This window comes from Anolis carolinensis, chromosome 6, assembly GCF_035594765.1.
Source record: "Anolis carolinensis isolate JA03-04 chromosome 6, rAnoCar3.1.pri, whole genome shotgun sequence".
In the NCBI taxonomy this organism is placed as follows: Eukaryota; Metazoa; Chordata; class Lepidosauria; order Squamata; family Dactyloidae; genus Anolis; species Anolis carolinensis.
This window is the reverse complement of record NC_085846.1, coordinates 50,748,406-50,764,138: the sequence shown is the minus strand read 5'-3', so window position 1 is coordinate 50,764,138 and position 15,733 is coordinate 50,748,406. Positions and strand designations below refer to the sequence as shown.

Sequence of the window (15,733 nt, the reverse complement as noted above, 5' to 3'; positions counted from 1 at the left end):
ATTCAATTTTAAAAAGTTTTTTAAAAAAAATATAACATGGCTTTCCATGGGATCCTATGATTGTTAATGATTGTTTTTATTGATGTTTTACTGGTATAATTGTTTTATAATCGTGTTACTGATATTAATTGTTTTATCGGGCTAGGCCCCATGTAAGCCGCCCCGAGTCCCTTCGGGGAGATGGGGCGGGGTACAAAAATAAAGTTATTATTATTATTATTATTATTATTATTCCGTATCAAAGCCTATATGATACAAGAGGCAGTGATCCAGGTTAAAACCATTGCTTTCCATGGAATCCTATAGTTTTGCATCAAAGCTCGATCTACTCTCATTTTCAGTGGGCTGCAGTCTCTACAAAGAGAGCAAAGCAGAGCCTGCGCTTCCAGTGACTGGCGGCTGCTTAAAGGATGATAAGGGGGAGGAGCCAAGCTCATTGCGCGCGCATCCCCTCCCCTTGTTGTTTGTTCCCACAGAAGGCGACCGGAAGCCGCGCCAAGGCGGCGAGGGAGGGAAGGAGTGAATAACGCGGCGGATCCGGAAGGGGCGGGCTTCCCCGTGTAGATGGCTGAGGCTGCTGCGGCCTGCCTGGATGACTGACTCTGCGGGACGTTGCGTGAGTAGCCTCTCGCCCTGTCCGCTTGGAAAAACGAGGCCGAGGCCTGAGGAAAAAGCGTGAGGGACTGGCCTCGAATATGGGGAGCGAGGGAGGGAGGGCGCGGGCGACAGGCCCAGACCCGGGTTATGGCGCAGCGAGGCCAAACCGGGTCAAGCGGGGCTGCGCGGGGCAAGGAAGGTGGGAGGCCGCCAGGAAACTGCCAGGAAAGCGGATGCCGGACGGGAGAGGGAGGGGAGAGCTGTGATCGGCGCCTCGCCGCTTGTCCAGGCTAGGTTTCCCTAGTAGGCCTTCCCTCTCGCGCAGAAGAGCTGGGGCACAGCCGCACTTCCTTCTCCGCCTCTGTCCGACCTGTACTTTGGCTGAGGCCTCGCATAGAACCAGCCTCTCTTAGCCACCCACTCCCCGCTCGTAAACATCTCCTTCCTTGGCTTTGTTTACGGGGTATTTTATTTCACCTTCCTTCTCCACGGTGATGGGCCTCTAATGGCACACGTTGTCAACATAGCTCTCCTCCCATGTTCTTGACCTACAAGAGTTCTGCGTAATTGTGGCCTGGGTTGCCTCGGGGGGCCCTTCCACCCAGCCATATAACCTAAAATATCAAGGCACATAATCCACAAAATTTCCTTTGAACTTGGTTATATGGCGGTGTGGACTCCTATAACCCAAGGCCCTTCCACCCAGCCATATAACCCAAAACATCAAGGCACATAATCCACAAAATTTCCTTCGAACTTGGTTATATGGCAGTGTGGACTCGGATAACCCAAGGCTCTTCCACACAGCCATATAACCCAAAATATCAAGGCACATAATCCACAAAATTTCCTTTGAACTTGGTTATATGGCAGTGTGGACTCAGATAACCCATGGCCCTTCCATACAGCCATATAACCCAAAATATCAAGGCACATAATCCACAAAATTTCCTTTAAACTTGGTTATATGGCAGTGTGGACTCAGATAACCCAAGACCCTTCCACACAGCCATATAACCCAAAATATCAAGGCACATAATCCACAAAATTTCCTTCGAACTTGGTTATATGGCAGTGTGGACTCAGATAACCCAAGGCCCTTCCACACAGCCATATAACCCAAAATATCAAGGCACATAATCCACAAAATTTCCTTTGAACTTGGTTATATGGCAGTGTGGACTCAGATAACCCATGGCCCTTCCACACAGCCATATAACCCAAAATATCAAGGCACATAATCCACAAAATTTCCTTCGAACTTGGTTATATGGCAGTGTGGACTCAGATAACCCAAGGCCCTTCCACACAGCCATATAACCCAAAATATCAAGGCACATAATCCACAAAATTTCCTTCGAACTTGGTTATATGGCAGTGTGGACTCAGATAGCCCAAGGCCCTTCCACACAGCCATATAACCAAAAATATCAAGGCACATAATCCACAAAATTTCCTTTAAACTTGGTTATATGGCAGTGTGGACTCAGATAACCCAAGACCCTTCCACACAGCCATATAACCCAAAATATCAAGGCACATAATCCACAAAATTTCCTTCGAACTTGGTTATATGGCAGTGTGGACTCAGATAACCCAAGGCCCTTCCACACAGCCTTATAACCCAAAATATCAAGGCACATAATCCACAAAATTTCCTTCGAACTTGGTTATATGGCAGTGTGGACTCAGATAGCCCAAGGCCCTTCCACACAGCCATATAACCCAAAATATCAAGGCACATAATCCACAAAATTTCCTTTGAACTTGGTTATATGGCAGTGTGGACTCAGATAACCCAGTGCCCTTCCACACAACCATATAACCCAAAATATCAAGACAAATAATCCACGGCACTTTAAACTATGTTATATGGCAGTGTGGACTCAGATAACATAGGGCCCTTCCACAGTCATATAACCCAGAATATCAACACAGATACAGTAGAGTCTCACTTATCCAAGACTCGCTTATCCAAGGTTCTGGATTATCCAATGCATTTTTGTAGTTAATGTTTTCAATATATCATGATATTTTGGTGCTAAATTCTTAAATATAGTAATTACTACATAGCATTACTGCATATTGAACTACCTTTTCTGTCAAATTTGTTGTATAACATGATGTTTTGAAGCTTAATCTGTAAAATCATAATCTAATTTGATGTTTAATAGGCTTTTCCTTAATCCCTCCTTATTATCCAAGATATTCGCTTATCCAAGTTTCTGCCGACCCATTTCGCTTGGATAAGTGAGACTCTACTGTAATCCACAATATCTGCTTTGAACTGAGGGCCCTTCCAGACATATCCCAGGATCTAATACCAGGTTTCCTGTTTATCCCAGATTATCTGGCAGTGCGGACTCGTATAATCCAGTTTAAAGCAGAAAACCTGGGATCAGATCCTGAGATATAGGGCCTGTCTGGAAGGGCCCTAGGTTATTTGAGTCCACAGTGCAATATACCTCAGTTCAAAGCAGATAATGTGGGATTTTATTCAGCTGTCAGGAAGGGGCCTAGGTTCTCCACTGATTTGACCTCAAGGAAATTGATCATACAACTGTGGCCTCTTCTACACTGCCATATAACACCCAGATTGTGTGCTTTGAACTAGATACTATGGGCTCTTCTAGACAGGGCCTATATCCCATGATCTGGTCGCAGGTTTTCTGCTTAAAACTGGATTCTATGCATCTACACTGCTGGATAATCTGGGATAAACAGAAAACCTGGGATCAGATCCTGGGGTATAGGGCCTGTCTGGAAGGGCCCTGAGGCACTGTAGACTCATATAATCCAGTTCAAAGCAGAAAATGTGTCTTATCTGCTTTGATATGATCTAGATTATACAGCAGTGTAGAAGGGACCTATATAACGATACAAAGGCCTCGTCCACACAGCTGTATAAAATCCACATTGGACTGGGTTATATGGCAGTGTGGACTAAAGGCCCTTCCACACAGGCATATAGCCCAGAATATCAAGGCAAATAATCCACAAAATCTACTTTGAATTGAGTTATATGAATCCACACTGCCATATAAGCTAGGATCCTTCCACAAAGCCCTTTATCCCAAGATTGGATCCCAGATTATCTGCTTTAAACTGGAGTATATGAGTCCACACTGCCAGATAATCTGGGATCTGATCCTTGAATAAAGGGGCAGTGTGTGAGGGGCCCCAGTTCAAAGCAATTAATGTTGGATTGTATACAGCTGTGTGGAAGGGGTCCCAGATAATCTAGTTCAAAGCAGATATTGTGGATTATCTGCCTTGATATTCTGGGTTATATGGCTGTGTGGAAGGGCCCAAAGTTCTCTAACCATTTTTCTCAGCGGGATTAACATTTCTTACCCAGTTTTAAATACCTGTTTTAATCAGTGTTGGTGGTGATCTATGGGTGAAAGATCTGAAGTAATTATTCAGAAGAATGTAGTGTAGTGCACATGGGTGCGGTTTTCTGTGAAAGAAGGGAACTGACTCCTTTGCCTCCCCATTACACTTTGGCCACTTCCACATAGCTGTATAAAATCTATAGTGAACCAGATTATCCGGCAGTGTGGACTCAGATAATCCAGTTCAAAACAGATGCTGTGGATTATCTGTCTTGATATTCTGGGTTATATGGCTGTGTGGAAGGACTCTTTGATTCCAATAATGAGTCTCATTTAATTCCACTACTTCATTGTTTCCAACTCAACTTCCTATTGCTCTCATCAAGTCACTTGTTTCAGCACTAGACTAAAATTTGCTTTTAATAGGATAAAGTGCACTATTGGTATCAGCCTTAACAAGCATTGCACTGCTTTCTTATTCTAGAAACTTACTATTAGTTAAGGTACCTTCTATCCTGTCCTTATATCCCAGAATCTGATTCCAGATTATCTAATTTGGATTACATTAGTCCCCACTACCGTGTCATCTGGGATGAGGAGATAAATCTGGGGTTAGATCCTGGGATATAGGACAGTGTAGAAGGGACCTAAGACTCCTTCCAGGTGATCATGTTAGTTGCTTTAGAAATGACACCCTGTGGCATCTTAAAACAGGCCTACACAGCCTATGGCTAAGGCTTCTGGGAGTTGGAGCCCCAAACACCTGGAAGGCTACAGGTTGTGCAGGCCTGCCTTAAATAGTAAAAAAAATAGCATCAGTATCATATACTTTCACAAACTGCACTTGCTTCAACAGATACAGTTTTTAATTTGTAGTTATTTTAGGAGATCCTTTAATCAAGAGAGGCTAGTAAATAGGTTGTGTGTGCTTTTCTCTTTTAAAGCAATTAACATACTCGTATATCTTTGGTGCATTAAAGTATTAGTAATTAATAAAGCAAAATTTACTAGAACATGTGGTATAGATTTCTATTAGGTAGTGTGTGAAGGATTGCAAGTTAATATTAGGGTCCCACCTTCACTACCAAAAGATTGAGTTGAATTGAATTGATTGCTTCAGTTGGTAGAGTGAATGAGGCTATTGTCTGCAACCTACAAAATCTTCTCAGATCTTATTGCATATTAATTTTTAGTAGGTTTACAAAAGAGATGTGACTTTTTTCAAAATCTGAAATGAGTTCTTGACATCAAAGTATGTATTTATTAATTGAGACATGGCCCTCAAAAGCAGATTACAGTATGGCCCCCATATCCATCGGTGATATGCATAGCAAGAACTATTGAAATGAACTAATTACGGCACAAACATGCCATGGAATCATGGTGGAGGACCTAAAATGTTTAATGGGCATATTTTGTCAAGATATGGATAAATGAAACAATAGATGTGAAGGGTCATACTGTATTTACAATGAAATTCATGCCCCCCCCCCCCCCAAATTTATGCCCTCTTCTGTTGTCTTGGCTTTCATGCTCAAAGTAGTCTAGAATATACTCTTCTTGATTATTTTTATTTTGCATCACCCATTCCATTTGATGACCATTAACTTTTGACAATAGTCTAGCATTTTGATTTATAAATTCCATATTCTTATTTTTTTATTTTAGTTTGAAGTTAGATGAACTTTTAGCATAACTTTGTAAATAATGATAATTATAAAAGGAGATACTATCGGGTTAATGTGATCTGGGAAACTGATAGAGCCTTTAAATATAATTAAGTATTCTTTAAATATACTGCGTAATTAAAGAACTTGTGTTTTGAGTCAAAGTATTCAGGAAAAGATTTGACAGACAACAATCACAAATTAGTTTAATGAAACTGATGAGAAAGTTTAAGGTGCTGCTATATTCTTTATGTTCAGATCAGAATATTTTTAGGTAAAGTGTGTACTAGTAATGCATTTCCAATTTAAAAGTACTTTAGTTTTCCTATCTCTAGCAGTGTAATTTAAACCACGGTGACTTTTGATCTTTCCAGGGGTGGCATTAATTCCCTCTTGGTTTTTTTCTCCTGATGTAGGGACATTTATATTGGGGGGGGGGGGGGGGCAAATACATTTTTCTGGTTTGCCACTTATGTATTGTAAATAATTAGGATACTTGTTTATAGACATATTAATCAGTAAATTGTTTGTATATAAAATAGGAAAAATGTTTTGACTGATTAAACGTGAATGCATCTTAGAGGTGGTATTCACGTCTATAGGAGATAGAAGGTATATTTCACTGTCTAAGATTTTCCAACTTTAGGTGTACTTTGACATTATCATTTTGCCAAATATGCTTGTCAGTATATGATTTTGTTTTATCATATTTTTACATGGGTTTTTAAGTCTATGCGTTTCAAAGGTCATTTTAAGTGTATTTATTGTATTTTAATTCTGTTTTTTACCGCACTGTTGCTATTTAATTGTTTTTTAATTTTTGTATTGCACTTTTTAAACTTGTCTAGTGTGGGATTGTTAGCTGCCTTGAGTCTCCACAGGAAGAAAGGTGGGGTATAACATAATAATAGTAATAGAGTCTCACTTATCCAACATAAATGGGCCGGCAGAACGTTGGATAAGCGAATATGTTGGATAATAAGGAGGGATTAAAGAAAAGCCTATTAAACATCAAATTAGGTTATGATTTTACAAATTAAGCACCAAAACATCATGTTATACAACAAATTTGACAGAAAAAGTAGTTCAATATGCAGTAATGCTATGTAGTAATTACTGTATTTACGAACAAGACAGCAGACATGCACCACTCTCCATAATTGTGCCCCTCTCCCTATTTGCTCTATATACAAGTGTTAATACTTGTTCTCTTCCAATGAATGCAGCCTGAAAAACATCCCCATCAAATTTTAACATAAGGTAAAAAATAATAATATGACCAAACAGAAATAAAAAGACAATGGAAACCATACACAAAAGAGCTATTTATATAAAAGACATTAAAAAAATGATATTCATTTGAGGAATAACCATATGAAGACAACTCCTGTTTGCATTGTTGAGCTGCTTCAGTCTACAGAGAAAGAATCTACTCTAGTTCTAACTAAAATTTGTCAATAAATATGAAAAATAAAACAATAGCCCATAGATTTTATATGCTTAGTATACATTCCCATGAAAAAAGTCACCAGAGGGATCACAGTAACTTCAGAACCATTGCCTTAATTTCTCATGCAAGTTAAGTGATGCTTGAAGTTCTGCAACAGAGATTTTTACTATGTATGGAGCTAGAAATCCAGCTGGCTCAGGAAAGGAAGGGGCACTATTTGTTTCTTTATATTTATTGGATTTATATCCCAAACAGGATTGTGTTGGTGAAAAGAGTGCACCAGAGAGGTTCAATAGAAAATCAGCTTGTACTTTGTAGATGATAGCAAAACCTTTAATTGTATAGCTCATGAAAAACTAAAGGAATGTGTGTTCTAAACAGTTTATTGTCCTGATGCTCTTCTGTTCAGTGAGAAAGGATTTCGTCTCCTTTCTCTGAGCACAGATGTAACTGAAGTATGGGATAATCTCACACTTTGGAGAATGGAGTTTGTCTCCTTTCTCAACAGAAAGAAGTAACTGAAGCATGACTGTATTCATCTCCTCTTAGAAAGAGATTGATGGCTCTATGTAACTGGGCTTCCTGCCAGATTTGGTACCTGGGGAGGAAGTGGTTTTGGGAGGTTTTTGGTCCCTCACTGCCCTCACCTTTATTCACAGAGAAGGGTCTTCATGTATAAATGGAACTACATAATAGAGATGCATTTTTGGGACTTACCTTGTTTCGTTACTTAGCGTTTGGCGAGGCCCTGATCCATTTTTGTCTGACCTGAAAACATTTGGTTTATTTTTGTTTTGGTTCATTGTTTTTGTTCTTTTGAGGGGGGGAGGTGCTGGCCAAGGCCACAGCACCAGCCAGTGCCGCTCAAATGCCAGGTAAGGAGCCAGTCAAAGGGAGGGGGAGGCACAGGATGACCCAGCCACCCCCCCCCCCCCCGGGCTAGGCCTGTGCGCATAGACAGAGAGCCAGCACCCATAGGCCTGGGCGCCCGGGCCTACGGGTGCAGGTGTTGGGCCGGGCCTCACAGGGCCTACAGCTGATTGCTGACTAATGAGCGGTCCTTACTCGGCAATTGGCTGCGGCCCAGCCGATTGCTAAGTAAAAATTCTTATTCGGGAATCAGCTGGAGGCCGTCCGAGGCCCGGCCAGGCCCGACCCAACACCTGCACCCGTAGGCTCGGGCCTACAGGTGCAGGCTTTTGGCCTACACACCCGGGCCTCGCAGGGCCTACGGCTGATTGATCCGAAAGGCAGGCTTGGATCCGATATCAGCTCCCGCCTGCCTTTCGTTTCAAGTCAGTTTTTGTTTTATTGGGGGTCTTTCTGTTTTGTGCCATCCAAATGGACGATACAACACAGAAACATAAATGAAACAAATGAGACAAATATCACGCACATCTCTACTATATAACATGTACTCACATAATACTCAGGCTCACTGTATTATGGCCAATGCATCTTCATCTTATTTGCACAAGAAATATTGTTAACAGTCTGCTCTAGGAAGCATTTGATATTTGGATACTGAGTGCTTTGTTTCATTTTAGCTATCCTAGAGCCACTGTGGTTCAGTAGCTTCATCGTGTTAAGCTGAATAGTTCTTATCATGATTTTTATACAGTTTAAGATTTGATATAGCTTAAGCTTTGTTGTAATTGCTAATTTCCTGCTAAGCAAACAGCACTGGAGTGGGTTATAACCATTATAAACTATCTAATTTTTAATACACTGAAAAAACTATTTATTTTTCTCCTACCAATATTCTAACCCACCTACCCCCATGAAGCTGATAATTGGTGATAAGTGCAGTGAGAATATCTGATCATTACTGTGGAAACAGGTTTTTAAGACACATTAACAATTATTCCATGACAGTTTTCAATTGGATTTCAAATAAAATCTGTTATTGTTTAATTTGTTGAGTTGAATAAACATTTCCCCTTATTTCCCTTCCACAACAGGGTGAAGCAACTTCGGTTTTTATGTGAAAACAGCATTTCTTCTGAGTGACTGAAGTGAGAATGTTGGTTTATTTCTGCCTTTGATGGAGGAGTAACACTATTGCTTTCTGCTGCCCTGGAAGTTTTTGTCAGAAGTACAAAATGTCATCAAACAGGAGTCAGAACCCACATGGACTTAAACAAATTGGTCTTGATCAAATATGGGATGACCTCAGAGCTGGAATTCAACAAGTTTACACAAGACAAAGTATGGCAAAATCCAGATATATGGAGCTTTACACGTATCCTAGCATACACAATTAAAATATCAATTGATGTAGGTTTGTTCTCTTATAGATGTATCAGTTGGCATCTTTATATTATCTTCAGTGAGGAATGTTAAGATATGACCTGTGGACTGGATGTAGCCTGCAAAAGGTTTCCCTGCAGTGCGAGAAGAGCAGGCAGGGAAATGGCTGACCAGTAAAGGGAAGCACAGGCCCTTTGCCTGCCGCAAGCTATTTTCAATGCAAGGTTGGTGAATGGGCTTGGCTTCCCCTTTTCTTGGCCTTTTTGCTGCCTGCCTCGATCAGGCAGACAACAAAGGGGCTGACCAGCAAGGGATAGTTAAGGCCCTTCATCAGCCTCGCACCGAGAAAGTGAAGTGCTAATAACCTAAGCTGACACACCCCTAATGTTTCAAGCTGTCTGTAGGGGTCTGTTTGCTCCTATCATCACCATCCGACTTTCCTCTCTTAAAATAGACTCAGTGTAAAAAACAGTACATTGTACAATTTAAAACCTACAACACAAACACTGAAATAAAATTCAACATGGAGCTATTAAAAATAAATAATTAAAAGCATTAAAAAGAAATCAAACTGAATATTTAACAACTTGGGACTTAGTCCTATTTAGCTATGTGGTATTTACTTCTTGAAAAAAAAACTGTATTGGATATGGCTCTGTTAATGAAGTTTGATAAGCAGAAAAAAGATAATGACAGGATCTGTGAAAATCTGTACATTATGCCTGTTTATTCCAGAATGGTACTTACAGCTAATTTAGGAAAAAACTCATAAAAGATCATTCTTAGACACCTAGATACTTCTGGAATTATGAAGACATTTCTTTATCTTCATGACAGCAAAGATAAATTGGAGCAGTCTGCCCCAAACTTCCAAAGGTCCTTGCTTCTGTAGAGGAAATATATTAATTTGGATACTTCCTTAACACAGAGGGTTTAGTAACAGTTTGGGTAAAACTGAGAACCACCTTATTAAAAAAATCAGATATATCATTTGCAGTTGTACTATAGAAGCAGCAGCCTCTTCCCATATTTTTTTTAAAAAATCTTTCTCCACCATTTATTTAAGAATTCTAAGTGTTAGGATGCATTCCCTGGACAACCAACCCAACCACTCCCCTCCCCTCCCCCCCAAAAAAACCTGATAATTCATAAAACATTTTTATGAATACTTGAGAGCAGGAACAGCATAGTGGATAAGATTGAGCTATACATGAATAATTCAATTTCAGCAGTATCCTTCCTCCCCTTCACAGTATTGGAAAGCTGAATATTCTAATTTACCATTTATTTCAATAGGCCTATTTTAAATATCTAAGTTTCCCTCATCCCCAATGTACATTAGATACTTCAACAATTTCTAAGTGGTATATACATAATATTAATTTTATACTTAATTGTTATTTTATAATATTCCTTAACTGCTCTACAGTCATGTTTATAACTACTGTACTAGTGTGCATCAATCTAATCAAGCACGAGGAGCTGGGGTACCTACTTCTAAGTCGAAAAAAGGCCAAACACCTGGCGGAGCTCAGTTTGTTGGTTTGGAACTCTACAAGCGGCTTAAAGAATTTCTAAAGAATTACTTGACTAATCTTCTTAAGGTAAGATAGTAATTGTATACACAAAAAATTAAGTATTTCAGGTGTTAATTGAACAGTTGAAAAGATGTTATAAAGAAGTGACATGTTTGAGATGGTCAGTGCAGTAAACATTCCATTTTGAGAGGTTAGGAGAGCAGGACCTCTGTGAAATTGAAGGGAGAAACACTTTTTAAAGGGGCTTTTAAATTTTTGAGGGGCATTAGATTAGAGTAGTATGTTCTCTTTAAAATAATCTCTAGATTTTCCATGGCACCTCTGTGGCCAATGTCTGCCAGTAGTTGAGCATAGAATCGCAATGGAAAATATTAATTTGCAAATAATCAAATTTGCAAAATTTAAAGGCTCAAATGTGGAGGCTCAACAGACAGTTTTACTGTCTACCCAAAAACATTGTTTTAAAGGATTTTAGGCTGACCTGTAAAACTTGAGGCAACATACTGTAAAAATTATATATAATGTCAGAAGTGCTACTTAACTGGGTTCATAAACTAATACTTATAGAACCACAAAAATGCATTACAGTCACTAAAATTGCTTGACCTTGATGTTTGCCATGAGCAAATGGGACTGAAAGAAGAATACCATGTAAGTAATCAAGTAGTAGAGAAGAGCAAATTGTTGAAAACTGCTTGAGGACAATGGAAAAGATATACTATAAAAATAATACTGTCAGTCTTAACTATTTAAGGGGCATAAAAGAAATTATTAATATGAGTAGACTAGAAAGGCACAGGATGAGTTAAATCACTCTTAATAATGTAGATGTGTGGCCAGTATTAGGCTTTTGTTTGTTTTTTATTTCATTTTCATGTAGAAAATGGAGATGTAAATATTGTAGTTCCATCTGGTGACTATAAGCAGCTCTCTTCATAGATAACACTGTCCAACCCATATTCTGGTGCCTCAAATATTAGACCTGTTATTAGACCTGTTTTTTGGGTATATTTGCTGAAAAATGACAGTATTTCTGAACCCTTTGAGATACAGAATATATGCCGTGTATCACTCTGTTTGAGTGAAATTACCTTAAACCTAACATTCCACTAAAATTAGTTTTATTTTTTCTTCAGTACATTGTTGCCTTTATTTTTTGATGCTTGATTGAAAGTTCTGGTTATTTGAGTTCCAGTCAACTGAGAGTCTACTATACTTTCCCCAGCATGCTTTAACTGCTTTTTCCTACTGCTCTAGTTATAAATGCAATAAAGATTCTGTACATAGACAAAAATAGGTACTTTTTCTCATAGCAAAAATCAAAGCACCATGAACACTCATTGATAATAATCCATACCTCACAACCTCTGAGGATGCCTGCCATAGATGTGGGCGAAACGTCAGGAGAGAATGCTTCTGGAACATGGCCACACAGCCCGAAAGACATACAACAACTCATTGATAATCTTGGATAAACTATTTGGTGGCCCTGGAGATTAACACTAGGATCAATTAATTCAATCATTTAAATGATGGAAGAGACAGGGCTTTAACCAATCTTGCCAAAAAGGGTTTTATGTACAATTTTGAGATTTTGTAGGAAATAGATGGTAATCCTTGGTTCACTACTATGGAAATTAAGATGGGTGAGAATGTGTGGTTTCCAGTCAGCAAACAAACGAGCATGAACTTTCCAAAGGTTTCTTAGGCTCCAGATGTACTTCTTACTCAGGATATATACAGAGAAACAATTTAAAATCTTATTTCTATTTTACATGATGTCCCTACTGTTTGTCTCTTTAAGGATGGCGAAGACTTGATGGATGAGAGTGTGTTGAAATTCTACACTCAACAGTGGGAGGATTATAGGTTTTCAAGCAAAGTACTAAATGGGATTTGTGCCTACCTCAATCGACACTGGGTTCGTCGTGAGTGTGATGAAGGTCGCAAGGGAATATATGAAATCTATTCAGTAAGCATTCATATAGTGTTTGAAAGAAAAATCTTGCATGTTTAATGTAAGATGTGAGAAAAGGTCACAATTCATAAAAGGTTTTAAAAAATAATCAATACTCTCCTTCTAAAATATAACATGCACTGTGTACTTACTTTCCTTGTCTTGTAGACCTTTCTGTGTACTGTAATTCTATTTGCATATCTGTGAACTGTAGCCAAAGCTAGTAATATTTGATTGAATTCAGTGAGAGGACTAATTTAGATTCTATTGATTTTAGTGAGTCTTCTCCAAGGATGGGCGAATTAGGGAGGTTTAGCGCCCAGTTTCATCAGCTGAAGAGCGGATACTGAAGAATGAAGAGCCAATCCTGAAAACATTTGGATAGGGTTTTGCATGTAAACAGTAGGCTGAAAAAATAAATCTGTATAAAATTACCTTAGTACCCACATGCATGCCCTTATGCTTAATATAGAGAAGTTATTAACATCAATATAGGAGTTTAGAAATAGCTATACAGGTAGTCCTCAAGTTACAAATAAGATAGGACCTATAGGTTTGTTCTTAAGTTTAATATACGTTTAAGTCGGAACAGGTACATTTTTAAGTGTAACTCCAGCCGTGTGTGTGTGTGTGTGTGTGTATACCCTGTGCGATTGATGAGAAAAATGTTTCAATACTCATTACAAAATTAGGGGGAACCAGTGAGTAATTTCTAAAGTGTTTCTAAAATAAGTGTCCATTTCATTACTATAATGAATTTTTCATTACTATTTTGTTAAATAATTGTACGGGCGGGGTGGGGCTTTCTCAGTTATTTTTAGAGCTATTGGGGTCAAACTTGCTACAATGGTAGAATATATTTACACACTTTACAGTGGTGGAGCTCCATAGTGGTGCTCAAGGTTGGAGAGCAGAGAAAGGGAAGTAAGAAGAGACACCACTTGTGTGGTTTTGGCAAATTAAGCTGGCAGTCCCTAGAAGATACCTTCAAAATGTTGCAAAAAAAAAAAAAAAGACAAAAGGCAAAATACAGTAGAGTCTCACTTATCCAAGCTAAACGAGCCGGCAGAAGCTTGGATAAGCGAATATCTTGGATAATAAGGAATGATTAAGGAAAAGCCTATTAAACATCAAATTAGGTTATGATTTTACAAATTAAGCACCAAAACATCATGTTATACAACAAATTTGACAGAAAAAGTAGTTCAATACGCAGTAATGTTATGTTGTAATTACTGTATTTACGAATTTACCACCAAAATATCACGATATATTGAAAACATTGACTACAAAAATGGCTTCGATAAACCAGAAACTTGGATAAGTGAGACTCTACTGTACATGCACCCACTCCCAAAAATAAGCAAGCAGTAAAGCCTCAGCTTTATTGCTGACTCCTTCTCTCTCTCTCCGGTGCTAGTACCTTAGTGCCTGCCTTCCTGCCTACAAAGCTAATTAACTCACTGAACCCAGCACCATCCATTCTCTTTCCCTGCCTGATCGCAAATGGAGGGTGTGGCATGGCACTTGGGAATTTAAAGAGCAACGGCCACGACTCCACCTCCTCCTTCCCCCCAACCCTGATTGGCTGAGTGGCATGGCCAGAAGTTTGCCTTCTTCTCCCGGAAGTGCTTTGTTGCTCTGCATATTAAAACTGCATCACAGAGAATTGTGACGTTTATGTAACTTATGAAACCATACCAGGTAGAAGTTTTGGTGTGGGTAACACCCGCGCGTTGGATATTGCGTCATATGCACGGATCTAACCAATTAGATCTGACATGCTGGAGAATCGAAATTTTGCACATCATCTTATATATGTATGTGTGTGTATACACACATGCGCACATGCATTGGGTAGCATAGGGAAGGGTTAACACCCTTCTGGTGTTTGGTTTGCTTTCTGTGCCCCTTTTCAGAAGATTTTACCCCACTTTGTCCCAATGGTAATTGGATTTTGAAAAATTTGACTTGTAGAAACAAGGATTGGTGAGAAAGCTTCTGTGAAGACACATTTCCCCCAGGAAAACTCTTTCAGGAGTGAATTTCTGTTCCGAAGGATAGATTTATATCTCTCCCTGTTGTCTCACCCCCATTTTTAACTACAAGTTGTTTGTAAGTCGGATCTTTGTAACTCGAGGGCTGCCTGCAATTACATTTTCAAATTCCAGAAGTGTATTAGTGTTAGATTTTTACAACAAAACTGAATTATTGAGACTAAACAACTGGCAGACTTTGTTAAATATTAACAGATAAATAGCAGTGCTGTTTATTTTCCTCTGCAGTGTGCATTCATAAAACATGTTAATTACAGAATCAGTAAGTTCAGATCTGCTGTTAAATCTTGGTTGATTTGCAGTAGATTGCCAAGTATTTCAATAATAACAAAAATTAAAAGGCTCTCTCCATGAATAAAAAGGAAGAAAACCCTGTGTGTTTTAATCATAGAATCATAAAGCTGGATGAGAATACAAGGACCATCTAGTCCAACAACCTGCTATGCAGGAAAATACAATCAAGGCACCCCCGACAGATGGCCATTCAGCCCCTGTTTAAAAACCTCCAGAGAAGGAGACTCCAACACAAGAGGCAGCATATTCCACTTCCAAACAGCTCTTAACTGTCAGGAACTTCTTCCTAATGTTGGAATCTCTTTTCCTGCAGTTTGAATCCATTGCTCCATATCCTAGTCTTTAAAGGAAGAGAAAACAGCCTTACCCTGTCTTCAATATGAGATCTTTTCAAATATTTAAACATGGCTATCATGTCACCTTTCAGTCTTTTTTGGGGATAGTCAGAATTTGTTTGGATGAAAGCGCTACACACTCATTTTTCATACCACTGTTCTTGAAAATAATTTCCTTATCTGAATATTAACCCAATGACTAGCTAGCCATTGCCCGAAGTTACTTCCAAGTCACTGATACCTTATAGGATGG

At 39.1% G+C, this 15,733-nt stretch overlaps 1 protein-coding gene across 1 annotated transcript in view; it reads left to right on the top strand.

Moving 5' to 3' along the window:
• The first annotated feature begins 461 nt into the window (after positions 1–461).
• cul1 (cullin 1) overlaps positions 462–15,733 on the top strand; it is a 44,183-nt gene continuing 28,911 nt past the window's right edge. The window contains exons 1-4 of the mRNA XM_062983963.1: positions 462–616; positions 9,011–9,291; positions 10,729–10,903; positions 12,642–12,809. Coding sequence (XP_062840033.1) covers positions 9,152–9,291; positions 10,729–10,903; positions 12,642–12,809 — 483 coding nt within the window. The 5' untranslated portion in view covers positions 462–616; positions 9,011–9,151. The remainder of the gene's footprint in view (positions 617–9,010; positions 9,292–10,728; positions 10,904–12,641; positions 12,810–15,733) is intronic.